Consider the following 25,345-nt stretch of genomic DNA (forward strand, 5'->3'; position numbering starts at 1 on the left):
AGCTTGGCGCCTGGTCGACAGCCTGTCCCAGAGGACGTGCGATGTCGCGGCTGCTCTGTGACATCATGAATGTTCCTGTTAGTATACGTGGGTGCCCAGCGTGTGTGTGAGTGACTTGGTCGGTAAGGGTCGACTCAGGTCTTTATGCCGAGCAAGGGAGCACTTCCGTTTGCTTTAGGTTTGGGAAACAGACCACCCAGTGACGTGAGTGGAGCACCCTAAGCAGCGTATGGACATGAAGGGACGTTCGTGGCATGCAGTTCTGGTGCTATTGCGGCAATTTTTAATCAAAAAATCTGCTACATGGCTAAATGTAATACGTGCCTGTGAATAGGACTACCCAATGAGGTGCCTTGAAACAACAACCATTCAATTGTTGTATTGTGTTGCAATGTTCATCATCACAAAAACTCATTTTTTATGGTAGAGATGTTTTTTATTGTATGGTGCTTTATTGCGCTGCGATTTGGACATGCTTTGTGTATGTTTGTTATAAATATGCATGTGAAAACATTCCTATGTAATTCATGCAGGAAGCAGTATGAAATAACACAATTATTGACTTCATGCACACTTTCCTCAATATGTCTCGGGAATTTCCTTTCAAGTGCATCAAGCGTTCAGAGTTAAAGTAATTATTTCCTTAGTGATCTGTAACAAGTGTCACAAAGATTGTTTACAGTTTCTTTTTTCCCTCGCTCAGACGAAAACACATCATTTGATTCACAGCTCTCTCTGGAGTATTTCATTTGCTACGTTCAAAAAGTAAAGATTACAGCTTGTGGGCCCTGAGGTCCTGTAATCCATTTTACCAGAGTCGTTCTGTTATTGCAACAGCAGCCCGAAGGCTCAGTGTGGATATTAATCTAACCTCTTCTAATGGTTTTCTATTTGAATTTACTTCACTTCTACATTTAAAGAGATGCATACTGTAAATTCTTTATTGGTCAGGTGGATGAGTCAAACACCTGAAAAGCAATAAGTTGATATGGAATAATGTCATTAGATGTTACTCTACGTTACTCTATGATGTGTCTCTCACGTACCCGCTTACACTGTTGTGCAAAATCATAATGAAGCACATAGTCAATACTAGTTCAAGCGGTCCTAGTGGGAGGCGAGCTTTTATAATGACCCAACGAAGTGCTCACACATTCAATACTGCCCGATCCATATACTGAGCTGAAGAAAGATCCAAACCAGAACTCCATTAGCATGTTATGCAACTCCACACTAAAAATCGGCTTGGAAGTGCTAATGAGAGAGTTGATGCTATAGACCGTGCGAGAAAATGCAGTCAATATGAAGTAGTGATTTTAGGAGGATGGTGCAAAAATAACCATTTAGTACACTGGGACCAATTAAAGGTTCAGTGTGTAGTTTTTTGGAGGATCTATTTACAGAAATATAATATAATATACACAACTATGTCATCGGTGTATAAAGAGCTTACACAAGAAAGCATTATGTTTTTATTACCCAATAATAAACTATTTCTATCCACATACACCGAGGGTCCCTTGCATAATTCACCATGTTCTGTCAGTCGTCGTAATGTTTCGAAAGGGAGGGGTGTAGTGAGCGGTTGGTTGCAAACTTGCTGCTAGATATTACTGACTGGACCATTAAGAATTGTGAAATAACCACCACTTTTCCTTATATCACCCTGACCAAGTACACTTTCAGTATCTATCACTACTTTACCCAATCAGCTTAAGTGCACTTAGTATCTGCTGTATATGATGAAGCACTTTTAATTTCTGATCAATCAAGTGTCCTCATTTTGCATCATCTCTCTCCTCTCCAGGAACACTTCACGCCGGAGTGCAAGTTTAAAGAGTCGGTGTTTGAGAACTACTACGTGACGTACTCCTCCATGATCTACAGACAGCAGCAGTCAGGCAGGGGCTGGTACCTGGGCCTGAATAAGGAAGGAGAGATCATGAAGGGCAATCACGTAAAAAAGAACAAGCCCGCTGCACACTTCCTTCCTAAGCCTTTGAAAGGTAAGGCGAATTAATTTCTTGCAATGCTCTTTTATTTTGTTTTTTCGAATCATTTTTTAAAATAGAACAATGATTCAGGGTTTCCACGTTCATTTTATGTCTGTGTCTCGAATATTAATTGAAATTGCTCAGAAACATTTTATGGGCTTGAAAAAGCTCTTTGTGAGTGCAATCTCTGTAAAAGATTTTAATATAAAAACATAATGGAAATGTATTGGTCAGAGGCTGTGGGTAGCCTGGTGATTAATCCACCGGACTGGAAATGACAAAAAGCCATCTCGTCGTGTTATGGTGCATTTTTTTATTCGTCGAAATGAAATTCTATTAGATGTGCACCGCTATCCTTCTGAATATTCCAAATTATGGGCTCTGGAACTGTGAGCACACAATCTGCTCCTTCATTGTCCCCAGAAAAAAATTATATGTTCAGTGTGATGCACTGTTTTCTCCCTGGGCCCTTTGGGAATGGCTGGTCCCAGACTGTGCACTGAAGTGGTGAGGTGTGGAAAGAGCCGTGGAGTCCTTGAGGACGCCAGCACAATCAGACACTTTAAGACATTGTCTGCGGCAGGAAGCTTCAGGATTATAAAACAGACTCGCTGTGCTTTTGACAGCTCGCAGAGCAGAACTCTTCCATTTAGACCAATTCAACCATTCCAAAGAAGAAGATAACAGAACTGCATTCAATTGCGAAGTTCCTCGTGGCTTTTATCTACAGGGAGCACACATTATGCATAAATATTAAGCTTAAGCCTGGGAATCAAATATGTGTCAGTTCAGAGGTAAACAGTGGTGTTATTGCTTTTAGATGGCCTTTTAATGCACCGCTCCTCATTTAGTAATGACACATAATTGGGATTTTTATTTAATGAGGATGAGACGGTTCTTCAGTCCGTAAGATGCTCATCAAATTACACAAATGAGTTTTTGAACAGAATGTCTGTTCAATTCAGCCACTTACAGAAATCAATAACACTTTTCAGTCCTTATGCTGAGTTTTTATTTGATTATAATTAGAAATGGGTGTTAAGCATCTGAGAAAAATGTTTGTTCTCATGGAAAATGCTTAAGCCTCTGCGTTTTCGTTCTCTAATGTAAAAAGGAGACGGTGGGAGTGTTGCATCACAGTCCAAACTGCATTCAGAGATTTACCGTTGTCAGTAGCCATTACGCAGACATTTATTTATTTTTAACTTGCTTCTCATATAAATCCATCTGAAATGTTTATATCTGTAGAGGGGTTTACTAGAGGAGAAAAAAACTGTAATTAAGAATTTAAGAAATAAGATTTTTGCAGCCTTCACAATCTTCACAGAGCATTTACTAGGATTTTTATAATTTTTTATTACCAATTATATGTTCAAATGCATGAAGATCTTTAATGAGTCTCGCCGTTTGAAATTTTGTGGAGAGCTGATTAATTTAAAGTGAGACAGGGAACAAAAGAAAATGGAAGTTTGCTCGCTGGCTTACAAAGATTCTCCAATAGTAGTCCAATTAGGGAACTGTCTGTGAACAAAGGTTCAGCTGCCAGCAGACACAAATATTTACACTTCCAGTCAGTCTATAGGAACATACCCATTATTCTCTTTACCCACAGAGCCCAATTATGCCCAATTACTGTCATTAGACAAAAACTTTCTGAAACATGATTGACATTTGTGTTCATTTCTTGCCATATATTTTGATGTGGTCTCAATTGAAACACATTAGTACTGAAGACTATAATGATGAGACGGTTGATGACAAATACAAGAGAAAGAGCTCCACGGACCACAGCCTCTAGTTTCTGAGACTCCTGCGGCTCTCTAGCGAGAAGCTCGGTTGCACAACCAATATGTGACATATTGATTCTTAGAGCTTTCCACTTAAGTGCTGTATCGATCGCCTGTTGAAGGCAAAAGAAGCTTTGTGTGAGGCTAAAGGAAGTCTTTGTAATGCTCAAAGTACAACACATTAATCATTAGGACGATGAGGCGTCGCGTGGAATTTTAGCACATTGGCTGTCTAGTGGATTCCTGGAGTGATGGTGTAAAAATATCATTAGTGTTCCATTTGGGTCTCGTGTGCACAGGTGTAAAACAGCTCTAACAATAATTTGCTAATGCAACTTTTTCTATGCACCTTATAAATAATTTATTCATTAGGTTAAGAATGTTTTAGTCTGCAGTGTCAAAATAAATAAAAAAATGGTCACAAAATATTAAGGCTGTGCATTTAACGCATTCATTGTAATTAACACGTCATGGAAAATGAATGCGATTTACAATTCTTTAAGCATTTAACGCACCCGCCCCAGACATAAGTAGGTTATTTATTATTTATATTTTGATAATAAGTAAAACAACATTTCGTATATATATATATATATATATGAATCTTTTTATATTACTATGCTTCATGTTCAAATAAAATATAAATATGTAATGTTTTATTAAAATACTGCCGCAAAACATTTAGAGGCCATTCTACATTTTCCATTTAATCAGCTTTTTATAGATGTATTGTAGCCCTTCCAGTCCATTGTTTGTTGAATTTCAGCAAAATAAAACCTTTCAGGTGACAAAGTAATCCAGCAGCAACGTGAAAGACTTTTCTTGCTGACCACGTAAAACTGTGATAAAATCAAGGTTAACGCTTAACACTCCCAAATACATATTACTGTTGTATTGCTTAAAGTGAATAAAATGTGTAGAAATACAGTTCGTTTCTGTTATTTTGACCTGTTTCTCCAGTTTTCCTATTCTGCAAAGAAGTACAAATAGAAACAATATTTTTGTTTGAAATCTAGGAGAGGAAATGATTTTACCTAAAAACACATACAGTACATACAAATAGTAAAATCTGATGAAATGAAAATAAGTTTAAAATCGTCAAATCTTTTTTGAGAATGTATATAAAATTGTAGCATTTATTTTTATTAATCTTAGGTAATTAAATGTGACCTATTCTATAGAATCACACAAATCTTTTGCCTGAAGCCCTTGGATTAGGAACTTGTGATGTCTCTGTGTCTATATAGAGCAAGAGATATACAGATTGAAAAATCAGGTATGCAAATTATAACCATTGGCTATACAGTACTTTTTGTATGTAAATTGTTCAGAAATGTGCAAGATTAGCTTTGGCAAATACAGCAAATGAGCATTGGTGACACTTCTAGTACAAATTACATGGACTGCCTGCATCCTGAAGCTGACAAGCAAAGTGTACTTTGAATTTAACACTTTGCCTTAATCACTGATTTCCATTAAGTAAAGAGGCATATTTGCATCCAATTACCTTTTTCTATTAACATCAAACAGAAAATGTGAGAAACTCTAACTAACCAAGCAAACTCTCTCTCTCTCTCTCTCTCTTTGTGTTGTTCAGTGGCCATGTACAGGGAGCCCTCTCTGCACGACTTGACTGAGTTCTCGCGCTCTGGCAGCGGGACACCCACTAAAAGCCGGAGTGCCTCGGCTATGCTGAACGGAGGCAAAGCTGTGAGTCAGAACGAGTCGACGTAGCGCGGCTGTCCCGGCCCAACCTTACGGCTTCATCAAAACCTCTGAATGCTTGTGACTTCACACAGACTTCTCTCCAAAAGCTCTCAGCGGTTCAGGACGACATTACATGAAACATTACATAACCACGTAACACTTTCCAAACTAGAGTGACATGCGATTGATCTTTACAGTCAGCAAATTTTTGTGTGTGTAGCTTTTTGTTAGTTTTTTCATAGATCACCACCTATAATAGCCTTTTGCTTATGAAACTCCAAAATTGTAGCCTTTAATACAACGGGACGGTTAGTTTTAGTCCCTCTCAGCGGTTGGGTTTAACTTCAGTCATCGAGATTCATTGAATAGGGTCCTGATCAGGTTTGTTAAGAGTTCAGGGCAGTGGGTGAGGGTTTAGCTGCTTGGGTGCGGTGAAAATGAAGCACCCCTGTCCTCCATGCTTCCTGTGTGAAGTGATAGAGAAGCCCCCCATTCCTGGTGTGTGTGTGGGGGGGGTCTAGCGCTAACTCTCCTGCGTTCTAGTGCACTCGCTAAGAGGGCATGCTCTCTAGCATGGGAATACAAAGCCTGCGTTCTGCTCACACGTAAAGAGACGATGAAACTCTCGGAACAGAGAGGCCTTGGATTCGTCTCAGCCGTGAGCTTTTCTTAATTCTTCCTCTTGTTCTTCCCTCATATCAGTGTTTTCTAAAGTTCAATGAGTGACTGGAGATCCAGCACACCAAAGACTGAACTGCGAGAGTTCCCCATGAGATGTCAAACCACACCAGTATATAAACACGCATGATGGGAGGTGATCAACTGGTTTTTGTGTACATTTTGGATGGGCAAGGTTAAGGGTGGGTTAAAGGGGATAAGGGGGGTCGTTATTTAAGGTAATGCTTTAGCTGGTGTGATTTTGGATGTGAGAGGGTTGTTTATTATCTTTCCTTCTGTATCTTCGTCTCCTGTTGACTCCTAGTTCCTTTAGTCTGTGAGCGTGTTTTTTGCCTTTCCCACCCATGTCCGCTCTCCTCTTGTCAAAGTTGGTCACTGTTAATGGCGATTTTTGAGACATGATGGTGATGGACTCTTGTTTTTGTGTATAAGTAACTTATGGTGGTGACGATTTTCTATATAAACAAGCAAACAAAAAAGATACTGTGGAATTTTAAGTTGGTTGAAATTTTTTAGGCTATATGTCTAATTTGTAAAAGTGAAAAAGATCAAATACACACTTAAAAAACTCTTGTACAGGGCATGTACAAATCAGGTTGTGTACATAAGGACCTTTTGTGGGCTGCAGTATATATAATTTTCCTTTGGCAACATAACTTCATATGCTACGGGGGTCCTTCTCTCTTCTTTTCCTTCTGGGTTATTTCCATGTTTTAGATGAACATACAGTATCTGTTGCATGGGAGACTGCAGGCAGATGCGGAATAGAGCTGCATGATGTAGGTTATGTGTATTATCTCCTCGTTGGATCATGTGTTCCAAACTACCAGGATTAAACTGTATAACATGTATGTACTGACAGTTGTTTCTTATTTGTTGTGTACATACAATGCACTGAATAAAATGTTTATATTAAGATCTACTTTTAAAAGGTGTCTGCATGCTTTATTTGTCCACTTTGTACTTAGTCATTACCTTTTGAAGATATAGACTACTTTAAAGTTCAAGAGTGTCATTTATTTACTTTTTTATTATTATAAGACGGATGTTAAGGACGGGTCATTCTTTTTGTCACGGCCAGTTAAGCATTTTGAGCACCCGCGCCGGACATAAGTAGGTTATTTATTATTTATATTTATATTTTGATAACCTTTCGTATAAATATATATGAATCGTTTTATATAACTATACTTCATGTTCATATAAAATATAAAAATGTAATGTTTTATTAAAATACAGCCGCAAAAAATAAGAAATTTTATTGATTCTATTTCACTTGCCGTAATATACACAACTGCAGTTGTAGTTTAGCTGTTTGTTATTACAAACTAAACACAAACACTTTCCAGACCTCTGTGTTGTAAGACGGTGACAAATCTGGCTCCAGTGGGAGAACAGACGTTGTTTAGATATTTTACTGGCTGGAGGTGGAGTGCACTTGAGCCTGTGATATTTAGCTAGACCCAATTCCTCTGGACATAGATGAATCACCCCAACAAAAATCTATTTTTTATTAATTATTTTATTAATTTTGCACAGCTTAATCTCCTACAAAGCATCCACCTCGTGGAGAAATTTAATGCAATGGATCAATATGATGGTATCACTGTGACCAAGACGGAGTTCCTTGGGACATTATAATGTGACTGTTGGAGTGCACTGTCGAAAAAGGTGTGTATTTTTTAGAAAAACCATTTCATATTATAAAGTTAAAAGCAATCCATAGAACTAACAGAGTTATGTAGTGTTTAGTATGTTATATAGTAAGCTGAGTCTTTAAAGGTCCAGTGTATGACATTTAGCGACATCTAGTGGTGAGGTTGCAAATTGCAACCAACGGCTCACTTCTCCCTTATCTTTTGAAGCACTGTGGTTCTTCTTTGCCAAAGGTATTTACAAAAAACGCTCTGTAGAGCAGTTTATCCATTTAGGGCTACAGTAGAAATAACACGGCGGATTCCATGTATGGGTGTACGGTGTACAGTGTCTAGATAGAAATAGCTCATAATGTAAGGTCTTTATACATAGTTATGTATATTATATTACATTTCAGTAAACAGATCCTGAGTACATTTCCAAAAGGGATTGAATTGGTTTTGTGCAATTAGACAATAAAGATCAACAATCTTTTCATTGTATCTCAACATCTAATCGCTCCTCTCAGAAAGCATATTTATGGTGTACAGTATTATCGTACTTCAACTGTTAAACTACTACAAAAATCCCAAGAAATGCACTACAAGTTGCTTTGGTTAAAAGTGTCTGTTTGAGGTATAAATGACAATTTAGAATGTTAGCTCAAAGAGGGACAAGGAATATAAGGACGGGGAACAATGGAAGACATTACAAACGTTTCATTGTTCTACTGTATATGGCGCAGAGCAATCGAGTGGTCAGTATGTTATAAGCTCTATAAGCAGAAATGAACTAATGAGGAGTCTGTTCCTCGGCAGCAGGTAAAACCACATTTCTGCTCTTTGCACACCCATTATTTCCTCTCAGTGGCCATGTCTTTCTGTTCATTAGCCAGCACAGTCTAATTCATTAACACAGACAGTTCTATAGCTGCAGGCTGAAGCCACGGAACAAACACTCATCCGGAACAGACAGGATCCCCAAGACCACCCAGCCTGAAGTAAAACCCTTAGGTTACCCGGGTAACCTTTGCTTAACCAGTTTTTGGAAAACAGAGTTTAGACATAAAACCTTAATATAACGTCGGACATATGGCACAACTGTTTCTCAAGCAACCCGAGTGTGAATACTGGGTTGAGGTCCTGTGCTGATTCTACGCTTTTCTGTCAAATCTCTGCTTTCGAAATAAAAGGCAGGAACCTTAATACGCCTTAATAAAATGCACTCGCATTTGTAAAACCTTTTTTAAACATATATCTGAACAAAATTTTAAAACACGATATAACTAAAATCAAACTCAAAACTTCTGAAATGGAGCTGAAAGACTTAAAGGAATAGTTCATCCAAAAAAAATCAATTCTGTCTTCATTTACTCACCCTCAAGTTGTTTCAAACCTGTGTAAATGTCTTTGTTCTGTTGAACACAAAGATATTTGGAAGAATGTTAGCAATTTTCAGTTCTGGGACATCATTTACTACCATAGAGAAACAAATTATTACAGTTTTGGGGGACCTTTGACTACCATTTGAATTTTTCCTATATAGTAGTCAATGATGCCCCAAAACTGAAAATTGCTAAATATCTTTGTGTTCAGCAGAACAAAGTAATTTATACAGCTTTGGAACAACTTGGAACAACAAGTTAATGATGGCAACATTTTCAGTAAACTGTTTGTTCTAGATAAAATCAAATGAAGACGAACTAAGCAGAGGTTCCATAGGATATAAAATGAAGTCAATGACGTAAACAGTGTCTTATCAGACATTATGCACAATGACCTAATATGTTTTAGGGGATTTGTTAGTCCATATGTAATTTCAAACCTATGTGAATTTCTTCTTCAGAACACAAAATAGCATATTTTGAAGAACGTTGGTACCCACACACCATTGCACATTGACTTCTATTGCATGAACACAAAACCACTGAGACATTTCTCAAAATATCTTTGCCACATAAGTGCCACAGAAGAAAAAGTTATACAGGTTTTAAACTACATGACAGTGAATAAATGATGGAATGACAGCGTTTGTATTATTGTAGGGGATGAACTATACCTTTAAAGACGTAAATTAGATAGCCCAATCTATGACTGCTAGTCTTACTGCAGTTGCAAGTAAATGACGTCATGTGTGGGGTCCGATAATTGCTTTGACCTCAGGAGTAAGTCATTTGATCTGTCTGAGAGTGCTTGAGCAAATGAGACTTCATGGGGACATCTCAAGCACATGTGCAAGAGACACGTTATGCAAGAGCTGTTTATGTACTCAGATAGCAATTTAGACTTTATGGAAATCCCACACACAGACAAGACTATGCCTTGCTCTATGGCTTTATTGGAGGACGTGAACATACGCACACAAAACACTCTACAGTGTATGATTAGATCATCTCTGTCTCTTTCAAATGAAGCAGTACCACATATCACGCACTAGATTGTTCATTTTACTATAGAGAAAAATATAATGGATGGATATGATCCAGACCATAAAACACAATCCGCTTTTGATTATCAACCACTAGTCATCTGTAATGCTCTGGCAATATGTTGCGTAAAATAGTGCTGATAACAATTCGTAAACTTCCAGGATGAAAAACCATCTGAATATAATTTGCCCTAAATATGATTTCACAGTTTGGTAGTCTTATTTAATTAACACTGCATATAGGAATTTATTGTGTGTCTGATATTTGACCTGTGTTTTGAATTCCATAACCTTTTATGTTTTACTTATAGTCATTTTTTCTTGTACAGCTGCTTTGTAACAATGAAAATTGTAAAAAGCGCTATATAAATAAAGCTGACTTGACTTGACTTGACTTACACAACTCTCTTGCTTATTGTTTTATGTCATAATGTTTCATGATTTTCTTTACAAGGCAATAGTTGATTTTATATCCCTAATTTTTCCTTCTGCCCTGGCTTCATTTCTCCCTCTATGCACAGGTGCAGGAGGGAATCCCGGACTGCGTGTGCGCTGCGACAGTGGGAGGGCTTTGATTACATAAGAGAGGCAGACAGATTGGGCTCTGCCCCACTCTCTTTCTCCTTCTGTTATGCACTATTCATGAGGCTCTCTCCGTCAAAACTGCATTCCCATTTCATAGCACTCCTCGAAAAGCGGCCACACCATGACCGTTAAAGTCATGCAGACCATAAAGAATTTACACATCTTGTCCCGTGCTTCAAAGTCAAATTCACAGATGACTCTCGGATAGTCAAAGACATCATGAACTAATCCTGCAACTTGCTAAAGGACAGGGACTACAATGAACTATATACTCAATGAATTTATAGATTAATTGGTAGATTTAATAAAAGGTTGCGTTTGTTAACTTATTAGATGTATTAGCTAACATCTAACAATGAACAAAATAGTTTTTCATCATTTATTAATCCTTTAATTAATGTTTAGTTAATGTTAGTCAATGGCAATACAATCGTTCATATAAGACTATCTATTTTCACAAAAATTATTTCTTTAAGTATATAACATAATAAAACAAGTACATTTACATTTACGCATTTAGCAGACACTTTTATCCATAGCGACTTACATTGCATTATACTATAAATTTGTTTTCTAAGTATGTGCAATCCCCTGAGATCAAACCTATGACTATTGCTAGTGCCATGCTCTAACCACTGAGCTACAGGAAAGCAAGTATGAGCAGAAGTAAATATGTATGTACCGCAGAGCCATCAGTCTAAATAAGTGAAGTTTTTCACAAGTGTGACATTTTCGAACAGTTTGCTACAGAAACTATATGAGATGAGGGGCATTTATCTCAGTGTAGATATGTAAATGAAAAGCACAAATCACCAAAAACCTAGAGCAGTGGACTCATTCTCTATACTTATAACATGAAAGACAGGAATGTAATAAAATGCTCAGCTCAACCAGGGTAAAGAGAAGAATGCTGAAGCATGTTGCTCTTCATCAATAGTAGATTGCATGTTGGGGTTGGCAAGAATACCAACATAAACAGAGCAATATGTGATGCGATTATACAATAATGACTATAAATGTCATGTTTCAAGTGTACTGTTCATGTTCTAAATGATCAGGTATATAGGTTATATCCACCGCAACTGCATATAAAAGCCATTTTTGCTAACTTCAAGTGTTTTGATGCATGTTCAGAGATACAAACCAAGTTATTTTAGTGACCCACTTATTGATGTCTGAATGTTCCAAGTGCAAATCAATTCATCTCATTAACTGTGCCCGTGTGAGTAACCCCCAGAGCTTAACACAAACCGAGTGTGCAAAACAACAAGAGTGGACGGGTATAGATGTGTGGGGGTCAGGCTGGTTGGCGTGGGTGTTGTGGGGAGAGATGCGTGATCACTCGTTGCCATGGTGCCAATGGCGCATCAGTGTTTCTGCTGTTTCCATACAGTCAGGAGAGAAATAGCATTCTGCCTCTTACCACGCCAGATGGAGATTTCATTATTTCCAGGAAAAGCAAGCGGGATCAGCTGATGTATGGAACACTCACGCCCTCCCAACAGGAGAATATAAGTATATCTAACATTACAAAGCTGAATACACTATTTTAAATTTACTTAACAAAGCACAGTGGAGTAGATCAAATTAAGAAAATGTTCTCAAAAGTAAAAATGAGAGCAGAAAAGTGATAGTTCACCCAAAAATAAAAATCTATCATCATCTTTCAACCACCTTCATGTGGTTCACAACCTGTATATGACTCTTTTCAGAGGATCACAAAAGAACTTTAGCAATGGACGTCAATGGGGGTCCAATGTTGTTTGGTTACCAACGTTCTTTAAAATATCTTCTTTTGTGTTGTGCCGATGAAAGTCATACAGGTTTGGAATTATATCAGGGTGATTAAATGACTAAATCATTTTCAATTTTCAGGTGAACTATCCCTTTAACACTTAACCTTCAAATATGAGAGAACAATGTCAATTCTACTTTTACATTAAGAAGAAAATGAAAGGGAGCAGCCACATAACAAATGCCCTTACAGATCCCTAAAATAACTGCTCATAAAACACTCATTTGTTTTTGCGACCAGGTCATTTTCTTCGAAAAACACATTCCAACATGACTGCTTTGGCCAATTAAAAAGTCTCAGAAGGCTTGAGTCAACGGCTTGAGTCGACTCATAACACTGTTAATTAGGAACAAAAATGAAGCAACCAAGGTTATGTAAGAACAGAGAGAAAAGGTGACAGTATACAGCATTGGAGCTCTAATATGATTCTCTCTAATGCAAGAAAAGCCGATAAAAACATACAGTAGTTGGCTTTGTAAGATGTAAAAACATTAGTATTCGAAACGGGTAGTCCACCATCTGTTAGAGTCCAACCTAACCTCTGTAAACGTGCTTCAGGGCAACAGTGCACTGTGTAATTATTCTTCAGAGAAGTCAGATAATTTTAAAATATTTTGCATCTTGTCCCAAATATACTCAAGTATACAGTCTTAAGCGCAATAATGGAGTTAAACATCAGTGGCACTAGGAATCACAGAATGATTAGTTAGAGCCTGGAACCTGCATGATGCATCATTGGCTAAACTGAGACGTAACAAGTTGTCCAACAGAATTTAAAGCATATTTTCTGAACACCTGTTATAGAATGTTAGTGGCACAGAAAAATACACTTTATTTTTTTATATTTCAACGATATATCTGGGTGCAGTGAGTTTTGGAAACTCACTTAAACCTTCAAACATCAGCATTGATGTGTTAAGTTTCATTTATATATATATATATATATATATAAATACATGTTTATATACATGAATACAGCTGATATAAATATATGACCACATGAGAGAGGCCGGAGGCCAGTAGACAGAAAGAATGAAAGAACGTGGCTGTTTAAGTGCATGGTGTTTAAGTGCTTGTGAGTACTCTTCCGGTAATGAATGGAGCTGTAGGTCTTGTTTAGGAATGCTCCCGTTTTGTGTGTAAGTGAGTGTTTAGTGTATGCATTAGTGTTTAAGTGGTTGAGATAAGTGCCGTGTTCACTGTAAAAGAACAGTGATTGGCGAAGAAGCAGCGAGACCCCTGCTGGCTCTCCGCAGGGGGGATTGTAAAGGTGAGATTTTCGGGTGCAGCTGTACAATGCGGGACCCCTGGTGAGGTTAATCACCATGAGGCCAAGAGCCTTCCACAATGCGACAAAGATCCCTTGTAACACACATGTGCCCTCCTTTGTGCTGTTAACTACACACTCTGCCCTCTCCAGGGGTGCTAAGAGCCTCAACAGGGGGCCGATTAAGGAATTAGGCACAGGGGAAAACCAGTGGTGTTGACTAACACTAAGTGGAGGCCCATCTCCAGCCAAAGAGGAGTAACTGAGCACTGAAGGAGAAGCGATGGGGGAAACAGATCAAGGTCTGTGCATGCAAGTGTGTATGTGTGCACAGTATATGTTTGTGAAAAATGAATTCACCTCTAGGAAGAGACTCGGAGGCTCAGAGTGTATCACACTCCTCCAGGGAATCTTCATGTAGTCATTACACCACCAGCACAGAGGCAACATGATGTCAAGACCTAATGAATAAAAATCTCATTGCTGAGCCATGCACGCACGGGGGCATTGTGCAAAACAACATGGAGCAAATAAATTGCAAAAAATTAAAATAAGCTAATAGTAGGAGTATATACGGCTGTGGAAAATTTATTAAGAGGCTACTCCCGTTTTGCCTTTAATCTGTATTTCTGCATTTATTGTGGTAATACCGGTCCAGTGTCTGTTGAACTTCTACAGAAATGTCAGAAGTTACATGAAGTCACCCAACAGCAATGTGAAAGACTGACAGAATGCAAAGACGAATGGAAATTGTGAAAAATATCAGGTTTATTCCATCATGATTAATGGTTGAGTATTTCTGATGCTGAAATACATGTACAGAAGGGGCTCAAGACTGCGACCAATTGGTGCGAGCAATTTTTAAAACTACTCGTGCATGCGCGTCCTGCCAATTTTGTTCTAGTTGTTATATCCAATGTGAAAAGTCGAGTAGATTGCGAGCCTGGGTGGCCCATCATTTAAAGGGAGCTGACTGTGGCCATTCTAGTCCATGCTTTTGTTTATGCCAGCCGCGAAGCAGTAACGTGTCCCAAAAGCAGGTCTTCGTGCCGCCTTGCTAAAGATATGCACCTAGTCTATTTTTGACGAGATGTTTCTCATCGTCTTCGCGTCGGTCACAGCTCATCAACTGTACAGACACAACGTGAGCACATATTTACGATCCACTGTTAGCTGTGACGGATTTTTTGAGCCTGAAGACGAACGTTTTGATATTTGAGACGAAACTAACCGCGGACTCGGAGGACTAGGCCTACAGAATATGCCATTTATCTGTTGATGACTTGAGACAGCCCTGAATCATTTCCTATCCATTCACAACAAGAATTAACGACGAATGTTCATGTTAAGTTTATACGAAGTTATCTTTACATTGTGTTGTGAATACGACAAAATTGTCCTTAATTATCACTATTAATTCATTATAAGAACTTAAGACGAGCCCTTTCGTTTTCAGATTCTGTACGGCCCTGCAATTGAGTAATGTCATATCCCTCTGAAATTAAAATAAAACTGTACATTGTCATTTATGTGAGTTAAGTCTATTTAATATCTAAGTATTTGTGAGTAATACAGCTATTTTGGGGACATTTTTCAATAATTGCATTGCAGGCTGATTTAAGGCGGCCCCTGAATTTTCTGCTTGCGCTCCTAAAAACTTCAGTCAGGGACTACAGTGCCCCTAGTAAAAAAAGTTAGTCGGGAGCCCTGATGTACAGTAACATAAGAATTAAGTATCATTTACAGGCAGACGGTTGTTATTGCAGAAATAAACCCCGACAGTGTGATCAGGACAGATACAAAGCGGAGCCGCTTATTACACGGCTACTTGCCAAAGGAGAATAAAACTGGACATGAAATGTGAATTTGAAATGTTTTAGTAGCTTATATTTACCGAATGCAGACCTTCCACGAGGACAACATTCCAATGTCAAGAACAGGCAATTTGGTTTAGACATTTGTAAATATAATGTTCTATACAGTTTGTTGTTAAAATACATATTTAATTTGTCAAAAAACTGTCAAAATGATCTGCTGGATCCAGGTTACCGTGTGTTATTAGTTTTCAGGAGCAATATTTTCATTTGGAATTTGGGAGAAAAGTTGTCAATAGTTGACAGAATGAAACAAAAATTGTCTTTTTATTTGTCATGACATGGACCCACAAAAAAGTTCGGAAACTCAAATGCAGAGAAAAATAGATATCTTTATATAAGAGACCAATAAATCCACTTGACGGCACCAGCCTTGAGAAACAACCACGTAAGCCTGGCGGAGAGAGGACTCGACCCACCGGGACCTACGGGAGAGCAGAAACACCATTTCGGGAGATCCGTAATCATAGGAAACCTTAATACAACAAGAGTCCACGGGGAGACGACTCGACCCGACTGAACTCTCAGGAGCAACAGCTGAAGACCCAGTCCAGGAGAAGTAGTACTTGTAGGGAGAGAGCACGTCAGGGAGAGCCTAGACCGGCCAGTGCAAGACGAGAGATGAAGACCACCAGCTGGAGAAATGCCAGCAGTGTGAAATGCACAAAGGTCCGGGACGCCAATGAGGACTGATGGGCAAAAACAAAACTATGAAAGCAAAGAGAACTAAGATAACGAAGACTGAGAGAACTAGACTAGGAGAATCACAGGGAAGATGTACAGGGAAGAAACTAAGACTTGACTAGACCACAAGGACAGGAGGGGCCAGTAACGTGAGCAAACACACACATCGTTCTGACAAAGAACGAGAGGACAAAAGTGGCTAAATAGAGGGGACCTAAACAGCGGGAACAAGCTTCAGGTGAAAACTAATGAGCGAGCCGAGGCGGCTGCTAGTGGGGAAGAGCTACAGGAGTGCGGGTGATGAGGTGATGGAAACCCGATGAGGGGAAAGCCTGACGGAGACACGGAAGGCGGGGCAAATGACGTAGACACCGAACACGTGCGGAGCTGTCAAACCGGCTCCCCCCAAGTTGGACAAAAACAACACAGGACACAAATCAAGACAGGACTAGGTTCACAACATAATTTAAACAAATACCTACAAATAGTAAATTCAGAAAAACTGAAAATGCAGTAATAGCAAAAAAAATCTACATGCTCCCAGTTATTGGTAAAAACAAAAACAAAACATATTTATGTTATAATTAGATTTTTTTATATTTTGTATACACAAAATAATATATGAATTTACTAACTAAAGTATGATCTGAGTATTGTTGTAAACGTATGAAATATATATAATATATATATATATATATAAATATGTATATATATATATAAACAAAAAGGGAGGATTGTGTACAAACGAGAGCCACAAAGCCATAATTGCACTGTGTGAAGGCTTGCATATGAAAACAGCTAATACTCAGTACTCATGGATTTGATTCTTAGAAATTGTTTGCTCTGTAAGCCTGAAAGACCTTATTGCAAGGAACAATATGTTCTCTTCCAAACAGGAGAATGCTGGTCTTACAAACAAACGGTCGTTTGACTGTTATGATAAATGCCTGGGGAAGAAAAAACAGCATAGAAACTGGCATTGATAAAGACAGCTAAACAGTAAATGAAGATGAAAAGCTTGATGACAACTTCATTCCAAGCCTGCATTCGATGAAACACAGAAAAGAGCAACTTTCTCACGCATACAAGATGGGAAAATGTGTGGAATCTTTCCAATGTGCATATGAACCTTACACAAATCCTCCCCTCTAATGAATGCTTTCTGTGGCCGGGTCTGACAGCAGCACTAATGGCAGAGAAATTGTTGTGGCAGCACTCTGCTGATAAATAGTCCAAGTACTCCCTGAGGGAAGAGGAAAAGCAGAGGGCGTGGCCTTAATGATGAGGTCACATATATTATCACAGAAGCCCCTTTTTAAATGCCTGTCATGTTGGCAAGGGTCTGCACTTACCAAAACTGATAAAATGTCATGAATACATGTATACTCTTTTTTTGAGGGATTAAAATCTGTGGTTATCTTATCTGTTGGCATGCTGTAATTGATTATGATTTCTACCATTATGTTGTTTCTCTTCACTGTATGTAAATAGTGACGGCGGTAATATATTTGAGGTTATTTAGACATGAATTATCGCCTACTAGCCATTAAAACTTTAAAGTATTATCCGACCATGTTGTGGGTGGATGACCCAAACCAAATTACAACAAGAAAATCCCACATATTTCTAATATGAACGCTTTCCGATCCAGTAAAGTCACAAAAATAACTTATAATTGCTCATTCTGTACAATTTGTGACAAAACATTTGCTTTTTTTTACCTAACAAATTCAGACAAACAAGATTTAAAAACCGCCCACACTGAAAGTATAAATGAAACACTGGAATCACGTCTGACAAACAAATAAATAAATACAAAACAGATTCTAGATTTGGAAATGGTCTCTTCAGTACAGCACATTTAGTTAGATACTATTCAATTTAATGCATACTGGATTCTAATGCTGACTCCTGCGCATTGTACGAAGGACAATGATAAAATAGCAAATAGGGAAATTTAAATGTTGAAATGAGAAACAAGAGAACTCAGAATCAGATCACATGAACTCATGTTAACAGTTTAGAGTTCCTATAAGCTACATTGCCTCTACAACCCAAAACGGTTTGAAAACAATATTGTATGTTAATTGTAGTGTATAACATAAAATTAAGAAATTTACCCAGGTCCTCTTACAAACCTAACAAAACCTCTACCTCTAACTAAACATGTTCTGATAAAAAAAGTCTTATTTGTTAATTCATACAATAAATGATGTAATTCAAGAATGCAAACACAGAATGTGTTTGGAAATGTGTAGTGGTATAATAACCACACGTATGTGTATAAAATCACAGCGGTAGGTTTGCAGAGGAACATGCCCATCTTGTTCCATGTGCCTAGAGGCTATATGAGAAGAACCAAGAGTGAATAAGCGCATGCTCTTCTGTCTCTGTCAAAAAAGTTGCTGTTTTTAGCACCAAAGAACCCTTAATATTAATATCTGTCATCCATTTTGATTTCCTCCTTCCATGGTAAATGAGATCCTCAAATGGGAATAATACCACTGCCTGAACCATTTCCATCCTCGCTCAGTCAGCAAAAATGGCCCTTGAGTTCATCAAAGGAGGAGGAGGACGCCTGGAGACAGTCGTGAGCTGCACTAAAGTTCTGTTTGACGTGCAGGCAGATGCATTCGATAACAATGTGATCAATCACTCTGTGCTCAACTAAGCATCCGTACCTGCTTTAGGATAGATTTTTGTTACTTCTCGATATGGGCGTGACCCAGCACTCATAACTCACCTTATGTGCCTACAGTGCAGAGCTTCAGATATCTGTAGTAATAGCCAAAACAGTCTGCTTTTAGTTTTAAAGAGGCAAATGCCTTTTCTGCGAGAACAGATTGTATATTGGTTGTCTCAAGGCACCAAATGGTACTCCCACACAGCACGCCTGCCCGCCTAGCAACCGTCTCCTCTTGCAAAGCGGCAGACTCATCACCAAGCAGCATTAGTTTCCAATGAAACCAGGAAAGGGGCTGCAACGTCCTCCTAATGCTCAGAGTCCAAATCATGGCCCGCCAATAAGTTCCTATGGTAACCTCACTTGGAGTTCACGTCTTAACATCGCTTTAATGATCACACAAGGGAATGTATTGGAGCAATACCGGATGTACAAGTCTTAAAGAAAACAAAAAAGATAAGGAATAAAGAGCACTGTACCCAAGCTGTTGCACAAATGTATTTAAATGAGGCAAAGCTTTTGTAAAGCAAGCAGACCTTATTAAGCTGTAGAACAATGCTTATAGTGTGATAAGTTTTAAGGTACAAGACTTTTTTTATTTCTCTATTACATTAACATGTAATGGAAACATTAACAGAGAGAGGAATGAGTCATGTACCGATAAGCAGATAATGTAGTCTTTCTCGAACCAGCGCATGAACCCTCTGTACAGCAAAACATCATTCACAAACTCCTGAGCATGGAGTCACAATTGTGTCTGTCCCCGCTTCAAGTTTCTATTATGGCAATCATTTTGACCAATATTGAGATCCCGATTATTTAACACGATTACTCATTAACCTTCAAAACAACATAGAAAATAAAAAACTTGGCTTTTAAACACTGAATTTAACTGAAACATAAGTGTAAAGAAACAGCACTGCTGAACCACTGTAAAGGAAAGGTGTGCACTGTGGATTTATACTACAAGCAAAGAGAGGATCTTGCCAAATGGAATGCGACACAATAATCGTTCACCTCGATTATTTTGCTTTTGTAATTGATGAAAGCCAAAATTGACGATTACGAATAATTTTCAATTAATTGCATAGCCCTAGTTTCTTTCATCTTTTGTCCTATGCTTACTTGCACAGTCTGTGCTCAATATTGTAAGCCTAATGAAACCGACATGCAGGTCCCTTGTGAGTCACTATATGGGCATGCTCTATAAAGCTCTGTTACACAATGTGATATTGCAGTGAAATCAGATTCACTACCCAACCATCTCAGACATGGCCTCATATATTTCGGAAGCAGTAGAGCATGACCGGGAAATTTATTCCAGCACGGTTCTCTCAGATCTTTAGTTCGCAGGGCCTCTCATTCACGTCAACCGGTTTTAAACAACACATTCTTGAGGCAGTGAATTGTGACCGAGGCGCTGTAGGCTCATTTCGGTCTTTTTCAATTAACTCACGTCACGCTTTGTTGGGACACTTGATGGCAATAGGGAAGAGTCTTTGTTGACTCTTTGTTTAATGAGAAATGGAATAACTATAATGTCACTGTGTGTCTTTAAGGATGAGCTTAGACCGATGTGACTAAAACTTAAACAAATTGAGGTGGATCAATGAGATGGAAAGAAGATAAGAGAGGTTACTTGCAGTTCAGCACTGGTTGAGACGGATCTGAGTGTCTTAAAAGAAGGAATGTAATGAAAAGTTTGATCAAAGTTGCATTGATACAGTACAACAAAATATATACAAAACATGTATACAAATGCATCATGAATTTTCCAATAAAAAACAATATTGGGTTGTTTTCCTGTTCCTGTTAAATGTGAGAGCTTACTAAGATGAAAAAACTAATCTTAATCAGTGTCATAGTTTTGTCTTAAAATAAAGTAATATTTTTTTGTGAGGCATGTTTCTATAAAACACTTAAATGTCCTAAATTCACCAAGGCCTGGTCCTGGCATAATCTAATCGCTGTCCAGGAAACCACCACTATGACTTTTTTCATTTCTCTGGTTTAAAAGTTTCGGCTGAAGACAAAGGTCAGATTTTTAATGAACTTTGCTAAAAAAAATTGAAAGCAACACCAGCCTTCAGATTTCAGCACTCATGTGACAGGGACACTTAAGGTCTATGCACATACAGTCCCAAATTTTCATATGCGTTTCTTCCTAGTTGTCGCTCGTTTGTATGATGTCTCTGATCAAAATACTTGCTACGGATGGGAAAAGCGCTGAAAATCTAACCCAGTCCAACCCAGTCCAGTGTGTAAATGTGATTGACAGAACTTGAGGTCGTATTTATTTTTTAACCTGCAGAAATTTCGGACGCAAAATTCAGACTCAATGTGCAATGGGCTTTAAGTTCAACAATGTCCAGCATCATACCTGTCATTCCACTGCTTCCTCATATATTACATTTACATACTAACACACTGGAGACACACCTGCCTCTGTTCCATCATCCTTTCATATCGAATTACACAGTAAGCAACTGCGTATGTGAACAACTGCTGTAGTGCAGGGGAGCATACTGCCAAGCCAAGAGTCCATTTAGAGTCTATTAAAAGATATTGATATGACTTATTAACACAAAGTATTTCATCACTGACCCTTTGCTGGACCCCCTGCAGTTTGCCTACAGAGCAAACCGGTCTGTGGATGATGCAGTTAACATGGGACTGCATTACACCCTACAACATCTGGACAAACCAGGGACTTATGCGAGGATCTTGTTCGTGGACTTCAGTTCTGCCTTCAATACAATCATCCCATCACTGCTCCAGACCAAACTGACCCAGCTCTCTGTCCCTAGCTCTGTCTGTCAATGGATCATCAGCTTTCTGACAGTCAGACAACAGTTAGTCAGAATGGACAAAATCATGTCAGACAGCCGCGCCATCAGCACTGGTGACCCACAGGGATGTGTTCTCTCCCCACTGCTCTTCTCCCTGTACACCAACGACTGCACCTCTAAATACCCCTCCGTCAAGCTCCTGAAGTTTGCAGACGACACTACTGTTATCGGTCTCATCCGTAACGGTGACAAGTCTGCGTCCAGACAGGAGGTGGAGCTGCTGGCTCTATGGTGCAGGTACAACAACCTGGAGCTGAACACGCTCAAAACAGTGGAGATGATAGTGGACTTTAGGAGAAACCCCCCTGCACTTCCCCCACTCACCATCGTGAACAGCACTGTGATTGCAGTAGAGTCATTCAGGTTCCTGGGCACCACCAGCTCTCAGGATCTGAAGTGGGACGCTCACATCGACTCTATTGTAAAAAAAGCCCAGCAGAGACTTTACTTCCTCCGGCAGCTGAGGAAGTTCAACCTGCCACAGGAGCTGCTCGTACAGTTCTACTCAGCTGTCATTGAATCCATCATCTGCACCTCCATCACCGTCTGGTTCGGCTCAGCCTCCAAAACTGACCTCGGAAGACTACAGCGGATAGTCCGGACTGCAGAGCGAATCATTTGCACTACTCTTCCTACACTTAAAGAACTGTACTCATGGGTAAAAGGGCTCACAAAATTACCCTGGACCCCTCACACCCAGCACACTCTCTGTTTGAACTCTTACCATCTGGTCGACGCTACAGAGCACCGAGCACTAAAACATCCAGACACAGGAAGAGCTTCTTTCCTCAGGCCATCTACCTCATGAACAGTTAAATGTTCACCTTTTGCAATAAATGTGTGCAATATTCTTGTGCCAGATTTTTCGTATATAGCACCTTAAAATGTGTATATTTTAAACACCTGTAGTTATCTCATAGAATCTGTATATACATATCATACACCCTACAGTGCAATAAATGTGTGCAATACTTTCCCTCAGACATTTCACATATATTAATTCATAACTTGTATATTTTAAACAAAAATTCCGGAGCTCTTCTGTCACACTGCACTTTTACCTTTGTGTGCTTAACTTTTATTTTTATTCTGTACTTTCGTTGCCTTTGTTGATTGTTACTTGTCTTGTAACCTTACTTGTGTACTGGAAGCTTCTGTAACCAAGACAAATTCCTCGTGTGTGTAAGCACACCTGGCAATAAAGCTTGTTCTGATTCTGATTCTGATTGAGTCAAATATACAGCTGTTCTGTTCTTGACGGATATAATAAATATGAGGGCTATATTAAAAATAGTCAAGACTCTACTCCTTACATTGTTGACAATTCACTCATCCAGAAATGTAATATTTGGCAATAAAGAAATATATACATTACAATACAGTTTGTGAATAGTACATATATGTATGTAATCGGTATATGTGCAAACATAAGGTGGAAAATGGTTTTCCATTTCCATTTTAAATAGCAAGTAGTATAAATACGTGGCAAAGACATATTTGTTACATATTAAAGTTTTGAAGTATTTGAAAATATTTATTACATAAATGTCACGTTCTTGTAAATACATGTTTGTTTTATAAACATGAATTAACATAATATATGTTTTACAAACTAGCATATATCATTCTATATGGGTGACATTGGTTCATTAAAGGAATAGTTCTCCTGATAAAAAAGTTTTTATCATTAACTAACCCTCATGTCATTCCAAACATTCAGTTGGCAACCAAACAATATTTCCTCCCATTGACTTCTATTTTATGGACACAAAAGCACTAATACATTTCTGTACAAATATCTGTCCAAGTAAAGAGTAATACACTGTACATGTTTTGAATGAGTGTATTTCTTGGATGAACCATCCCTTTAATGAAGCAATGTGGAGAGCTAGTGGTGAGGTTGCGAACTGCAAGCATCGGCTAGCTCCACCATTCCCCCACCCCCAATTCGAAGCACTACTGTGGTTGCACAGAACTAAGATGTCGTGGCCTTTTCACTTCTTAGCCAAAAGAGATAACATAGTTATGTATATTATATTACATTTCTGTCAGTAAATCCTACGAAAGACTAAACACTGGACCTTTAAAGTCAAAATAATGTACAATTATTAAGTATGTACCTCGCTGTTGGCTAACTGATCTGACATGTGTTCGGGCTGAATCTGGACGCTGTTCTTAGGATAGTGCTGTAACAGAGCCAGTCATACATTTTCCATAAATCTTTTTCCCATTCATGACTGTATTAAATCTCTGCACAGTCTTTAATGGAGAGGGATATTGGATAATGTAATTGAATATTAAGGGGCTCATTATAATCTGCTTAAGAAATTGAAACTTTCTAAAAAATAAAGTGCAAAATTCCGAACAACTTTCATGTAGACCACCACAGCTTTTAATATTATGTTATGCAACTCTCCATTTTCATCTGCCTTCAAATTTGCATTTAAGTTATACTGTACACTTGATCAGTTATAGCCACAGGAATACTTAAGGAACTCTTATAGACACAATGAATTCATAGCAAGTTCCACATCACAAATAAACAACATCTCTAGCATACATTTTCCAAGGTAAGAGCTTTAGCACACTCAGGCTGTGATGCAATGTTAACAACATTGCAGTGTGGCTTCAGACAGACAGCTGTCTCTGTGAGCCAGGATCAGTGCCATAAAAAAAATGCCTTCTGCTCATCACTTATGTCCAGAATATTAATATCAGGGAAGTCATTAACCAAAAACTGTAAGCTTAATTATAGATATACACCCACCTAAAGGATTATTAGGTACACCATACTAATACTGTGTTTGACCCCCTTGCGCCTTCAGAACCGCCTTAATTCTACGTAGCATTGATTCAACAAAGGTGCTGAAATCATTCTTTAGAAATGTTGGCCCATATTGATAGGATAGCATCTTGCAGTCGATGAAGATTTGTGGGATGCACATCCAGGGCACGAGGCTCCCGTTCCACCACATCCCAAAGATGCTCTATTGGGTTGAGATCTGGTGACTGTGGGGTTCATTTTAGTACAGTGAACTCATTGTCATGTTCAAGAAACAAATTAGAAATGATTTGAGCTTTGTGACATGGTGCATTATCCTGCTGGAAGTAGCCATCAGAGGATGGGTACATGGTGGTCATAAAGGGATGGAAGTGGCCTTTAAACGATGCCCAATTGGCACTAAAGGGCCTAAAGTGTGCCAAGAAAACATCCCCACACCATTACACCACCACCAGCCTGCACAGTGGTAACAAGGCATGATGGATCCATGTTCTCATTCTGTTTACGCCAAATTCTGACTCTACCATCTGAATGTCTCAACAGAAATCGAGACTCATCAGACCAGGCAACATTTTTCCAGTCTTCAACTGTCGAATTT

The 25,345-nt window shown here is 38.6% G+C and overlaps 1 protein-coding gene across 3 annotated transcripts in view; it reads left to right on the forward strand.

Moving 5' to 3' along the window:
• fgf13a (fibroblast growth factor 13a) overlaps nt 1-7,093 on the forward strand; it is a 79,934-nt gene extending 72,841 nt beyond the window's left edge. For all 3 annotated transcript variants that reach the window (XM_079479351.1, XM_079479352.1, XM_079479353.1), the window contains 2 exons: nt 1,808-2,006; nt 5,379-7,093. In XM_079479351.1, the coding sequence (XP_079335477.1) occupies nt 1,808-2,006; nt 5,379-5,515 (336 nt within the window). In that variant the 3' untranslated portion in view covers nt 5,516-7,093. The remainder of the gene's footprint in view (nt 1-1,807; nt 2,007-5,378) is intronic.
• The last annotated feature ends 18,252 nt before the right edge of the window (nt 7,094-25,345 follow it).

Source organism: Barbatula barbatula (assembly GCF_947034865.1).
Source record: "Barbatula barbatula genome assembly, chromosome: 18".
In the NCBI taxonomy this organism is placed as follows: Eukaryota; Metazoa; Chordata; class Actinopteri; order Cypriniformes; family Nemacheilidae; genus Barbatula; species Barbatula barbatula.